This window comes from Pygoscelis adeliae, unplaced genomic scaffold (assembly GCF_000699105.1).
Source record: "Pygoscelis adeliae isolate BGI_AS28 unplaced genomic scaffold, ASM69910v1 Scaffold232, whole genome shotgun sequence".
NCBI lineage: Eukaryota > Metazoa > Chordata > Aves > Sphenisciformes > Spheniscidae > Pygoscelis > Pygoscelis adeliae.
In genome coordinates, this window is record NW_008824473.1 from 2784609 (window position 1) to 2790511 (window position 5903).

At 38.2% G+C, this 5903-nt stretch overlaps 1 protein-coding gene across 1 annotated transcript in view; it reads right to left on the bottom strand.

Annotated features, from left to right (window-relative positions):
* Nucleotides 1-5903, bottom strand: part of VEZT (vezatin, adherens junctions transmembrane protein) — a 58614-nt gene that overhangs the window by 10584 nt on the left and 42127 nt on the right. The window contains exons 8-9 of the mRNA XM_009321353.1: nt 2521-2852; nt 1680-1873 (exon numbers count right to left, since the gene is read on the bottom strand). Of these exons, the coding sequence (XP_009319628.1) occupies nt 1680-1873; nt 2521-2852 (526 nt within the window). The remainder of the gene's footprint in view (nt 1-1679; nt 1874-2520; nt 2853-5903) is intronic.

The window sequence follows — 5903 nt, forward strand, 5'->3', positions numbered from 1 at the left end:
TCTTCTTCCAAAGAGCTTTCAGAAAGCATTGAAAAAACCCCAAGGAATTTAATGAAGTAATTCACATAATTATGACTGACAGACCAGCTGTTAAGTTTTGTAGAAAGACAGCAGAAGAATTAGACTTGATTTCACGCATAGCTTGAAAAGGTCAACTCACAGAAGCTGGACTGCTTAGAAATATATCAGGAAAGTCAAATGTAGTCAAATAAAAATAGTTTTCAATGACTAACATAATTTAAAAGTAGCTCCTGTGGAGTAATTCAGTAAACTTGTTGCAAAATAGAGAATCAATCCCAGCACATTTCCAGGAAAGTCATTGGGCAAAAGTGAAAGTGAAGGATTTTTAATTTTTTATTTCCCACGCAATCCCTCCCTTCTAGATCAGACACTAGGTTATTTTTGTACTGAACTTTAAAAGGAAGCAAGTTATAATAAAAGTGCCTGCTGTGAAATTTATACACAAAGTAAAAATAAAACTAAAATAACTAAAAATACTATGGCATGCAGTCTAGAAAGAACATTTGAGGAAAGGGGAAAAAAAAGATCAGTGGAACTGCTGGTTGTGGAGGGCATCAACAAAACACAACAGGCTAGCACATGCAAATGGATCAGACTACACCTACTATCCTCATAGGCTGTTTTACGCAGCACTGAGAGGGAAGTTGAAAGACTAGACTATCGGGCAAAGTACACACAAATTTGGTTATACCGTGTCTGGACCTGCATGGAGCCTGCATTAGGCCTCCCAGTGCTCCCAGTTCTGATGTAAGCATGAACAAGGTCAGCTTGCACGCCTCTAGGCCCACAGCAATATTCATCCATCTACTGGATATCCCACCCATATATCATTAAGAGCTCAGCTCACTACAAATTTGGATTTCTGTAGGTAACGTGCTGATACCCCAAGTCATAATTTTCCTAATGCAGTCTCCATTACCAGCATTTTTCAGATGCTGGGCTGTGCCTTCCTAGGACAGTAAAAAAGCTCCTGGAAAAAAGAAAGATTAGAAATTATAGGTTCAACTCCATGTCAGGAGAGCCTAAGTTCACTTCCATTATTTAAGATAGTTGTGATTCACAAGGAGAACAGCGTGGGCAGTACAGGTCACTAAGGAAAGGCACATAAGGCAAAACGTTGGGATATACTGCTCAGTGTGACTTTTAAGCACACAGAAGATTAGCTCACTCTCTGAGAGAGCAAGTAAACGGGTATTAAATGCTCAATACATCCTCTACAATTTAAAATGTTCCAGGAAATGTCATTGTCAAGAAAGTTTCATGACAACGCCATTGTCATTTCAATTAACTATGTAATTTTTATGCAGTAAATAAATGAAAATCTCAGGGAGGATTCATCAAAATCCTACCCCTTCACATGTGATTCCACAATCAAAGGCAAAAAGCTACTATCGGTCTACACCTGGAAATGTAACACTCTGAATCCACAGGTCTAACAGACTGAGTTAACACATGTACATTTTTTGCTGAAACAAAAGCTTCAAGGTCATCACAATGAAAAAGTTTGACATATGTATATAGTTTTTCAAAGTGTATGGTTGTAAGACCTTCTTCAGCTAAAATTCTGATACACAGGCTGAACGCTGTCTTTGATCCATTTGAGCATTCCATCTCTGAAGTGCACCCCATTAGTTGCCAAATTAATCTCGCACATTTACCTTTTTTATTTGGGTTTCTTCCACTCATTTTTTCCACCTGAGAAATGGCTTCTTCCCAGCAGCTGTTGCTTGCCTGGATATGAGGCTGAATAAACTTCAGTTTTTGTTCCAGAACCTGATGGGCTTCTGTTGTCAACTCAGGTGTCTCCTTAGTGCTAACAAGTTTTTCAAGTTCATCCTCAAGAATTATTACCCTAAGTGATGAGCAGATGAACAGAAATAAGTAATAATAAATATTTGACTTCACCATTCCTTCAAGTATTTCATTTAATATCCTGTTATTTTCTTCAAGTTTTAAGAATCTAACCCAGCCAAGTCCTCAAACATGCCCCAACATTTTAAAAATAAGATCCTTTTCTCGACATCAAGATACATTGCTCACCTGCATTCATTAGAGCAATTCTTACATCTAAGATTAAAGGAATAGGACAGTTTCAACTATTTCACCAAGGCAGTGACAAATCTTTAAAAATATTTACTAGGTAGGTGCTACAAGCTGAACTTTCTTATAAAGCATTTGGTATGTTGCAAAATCAATGCAAGATAAGTATGTTTTCAGATTTTTTCAAGGGAGTGACAAAAGCAAGGCAAGACCTTAATGCACTGCTTAGCTTTGAATTTTCACCAGATACTTAAAGAATAACCAGGAAACAATATCAGATTCCATACTGAACCAAGGATCTTTGACCCCATACTATGTGAAGATATGCCTATGACTGCAATGACTATACGTATCCACCTTTTTTGGTTTTAATCTGGGATACAAGCTGACAACCCAAAGAACTCAAGTCTGAAGCCTTCTTCCTACAGGCATATTCTCTTCATTCATGTGTAAACTTACTCATTGAGCAGTGCCTTGAGATGAAGCTGCAAGCTGCGTACCGCTGTCTGAAGACTGTTCAGCTCTCTTGACTTCTGCTTTGTTCTGGTTGGCCGTTCAAAACCTGACTGATGCTGAGTTTCAAAGTACCGATAAAACTCATAGCTTCGCTTAAGCTCCTCTAAGCAGGCAGCATGTGTATGAGGTAGGCCTTGAGTCACATCAGACAAGATATGATGAGGCAGCCGTTCAGGGGAGACCAAGGGCTTGGGGGATGCGTTGGCTGGGGAGAGGAGCAGCAACAGCCTCCTGAAGAATTCTGAACTCTGCCCTACCCAGAGCTGAAAGAGGACCTGCAAAACAGGGTAGGGTTAGCTCTGTGCACCTGGGAAGACAGCCAGCCTCCAAAGTAAATGTACAGATACACCATGGGAAAACATTCCTCGGCCAGCAACAGGAACTTTGAAAAACTGCGAAAATCCGCTGAATGTTTTTGAAGGGTATCCCAGACCATGTGAGGTTCAGATCTTGTGAACCTTAGGTGACTGTTAATTCCTCGATGACTGATATTATATGCAATTATGCTCAGAAGGTTGTGAGAGGCCTAAAAACTCATATTGTCATCAGCAGCTTCATTATTTGCTATAATCTCCACATACCCTACAGCTCATAAAGGGCTGCCAAAATTCCAGTGGCAGCGAAGATGTTTTTTCCTTTATAATACCAAGCTATCATTTCTATGATCTACTAACTACTGCTTTGCCCCATGCTCAACCTTGAAACACGAGTCTAATTGCACTGTACTTCAATAAAAAACATTCTACATCTGAAGAAAGCTGAGCTGCTAACTTAATTATTTTTTCAGCCAAAGTCAGAATTTTCACTAATACCACTAAGGAGGGAAAGGCTTGTAAGAAATGAATCGATTCACAATGTTATATATGGTATAAAAGAGGTCAGTCCATCTGAAACCCACAATTTCAATTTCTTGAGAACTTCCACTTCCCACGAAATGAACTGTTTTCTCAGTTTAGAGAAGACTCTTGGCTTGGTAGACCATGACAGAACAGTAGCATATCATATCTCGCAAACGAAAAGGAAAGGTTATGACACTTTTCTCTGCAATACCGGCCCTTATTAAAAGGGATCAACTGTAGATGACTATGAGGTGTAATCTGAAATCTGTTCTCAAGCATTCCAGACCAAGGAAGACAAAGTAATTGCTCATCATGCTTTTTTCCACCCCCGTCAGCTACAGAACAGGACTAACAATTTACTTGTTCTGAGATTTTGGATCTACAGGATTTGAAATAATATATTTACATCTTTGTACTCATACTACTACGGACAAGTAGCAGCTTTTTCCAGTGTGCAAACAATCAAGAGCAAAACATTCAGAATAGTAAGACAGAAAATTAAATGCCTTCAGATAGATGTGGTCTGATATACCCCAAGTGTATATAAAAAATACTTGGATGTAAACTGATAAAATATTCCAAAAGAAAAAAAAATCTGGAATTTTACAAAAGATGGTTATGAGAAGAAAGAACACAGAATGGGAAGAAATTAATTTTGGGCACACATGCAAGACTGTGATTTGGCTGGGTGCTAAAATAAAAAGCAAACAAAGGGGCAGCAATCACCCAAATGTTCCTGAAGGTGTGGTGCTCTGGATAGACAGTCAAGAGCTCATGCTATAATAAGCACAAAAGATGACCAATCCCTTCCACCAGACATAAGGCAGAAGCAGTGAAAAAGTAGCGCACAAAAGTAGTGGACTTCAGGAACTGATAATAATAATCCAAAACCTACCTGAAAAAAGGCACGGTGATGAGAGAAAAGGAAATTCCAGATGTATTTAGGGTTGCAAATAGCTTCCTCTGCCAATGACTTCTGATGATTTTTACTGACACTTAAACTTCACCCAAAACATCCAACTGGCTCTCCTCAGCTTGAATCGGTATTTTTTCTTAAGCCATAAATTTTCACTCTTTAAATTGATTTAGTTCAAGGACAAGGTAGCCAAAAGACACAGGCTACGTTTGTCATTTGGCCTAGACCTGGGCTTGAATGAAAATTAAAATATTAACCAAATTTGGATACACATCTGTATTCTACCTGCATCTTAATATAAAGACAAGTTCTCTCAAATTAAAAAAAACCCTGAAGAGGACTGCACATAAATCCAGGGCTGGCAACACAAATATGTCCCAGGGTTATCGAAGTATATCTATTTTATTATCTACGGAGGAATCTGCTTAAGACTGATTTATGTTGACTTAGCTTGGTTCAACTACACCACACCCAGCCTACATCACTGTCTGTTATGAGTTAACGTAAACTGAGATTTACTAGTTGTGAGCTTAACTGTACCCAGAAAGCATCCCAACCAGTTTAACTAAAATGGATTTCAGTTAAATTACTGCAAACTGCAGGTAAACAAAGACTTAGTTTACAAGCTCGGGCACCTCTGACCGGCTTCTTGTGCTTAAAAAGAAGTGGGTAAATAAGTGGGCTTGCATGGTTGCAATTAGAACTTCAGCTAATGAAAAGGCAAGAAAAAAATCCCAAAAGCTTACATCTGATGTAGCTCTTAGCTTACGACTAATTAGACAAAGCCTCAGAGCTTAGCAATCACTATTACTGGTAACATTTACTGTTGGAACAAAAGAAGGTCTAGGAATTAAGTGAATAAAATGCAACAAGAGCCAACCCCATAGAAACACAGAAGTCACATAATAATGGAATTTTCCATTAAAAAAAATAATGTTAAAAGGGAACTGCCTTGGCAGAAAACCACTAGAGTGTAGAAGGCTTGCATTCAAATTAGATCTTCTTTCCAATTGCAAACATTGACTCATGCAAATTAAAAATACCTTACATCTCAAAACAAAATAGATAAAAAGGCCGTTATATGGTTGTCATTCTGTTCAGTTAAATGTTTTTCAAAGATCAAAGAACCGCACTGGCTCACGGCAGCAGGGGTCCAAGCTTATGATTTCTACTCCCCAGTTTAACTAAATGCAGCTATTCCCTTTGGCAATTACAACTAATTTATATCTTCTGACCTCTCTTTTTATTCAAGTCAAGAGATTAGATGTAAGATGTAGATGAAAAAGATGTAAGTACAAATCTGGAAATTATTTTATTCAGCTGGGATAAAGTGAAATCAGAGAGCAAAAAATCATGTTTAAGAAGGAGATTGATCAAGCTGATTATGAAACACTGACTCGAATTTACATGATTTGCAGAAAAAAATCCTAATGTTGTATTGTGCAACTTCTCTTCAACTACATGCAAAAAGAAATCACCTAAATGCCAGTAAATGTAGAAACACATGATATGAGACTGATTACATCTCCCCCTCAGCTGACAGTTTTACTACAGACTAGTACGTACAAGCC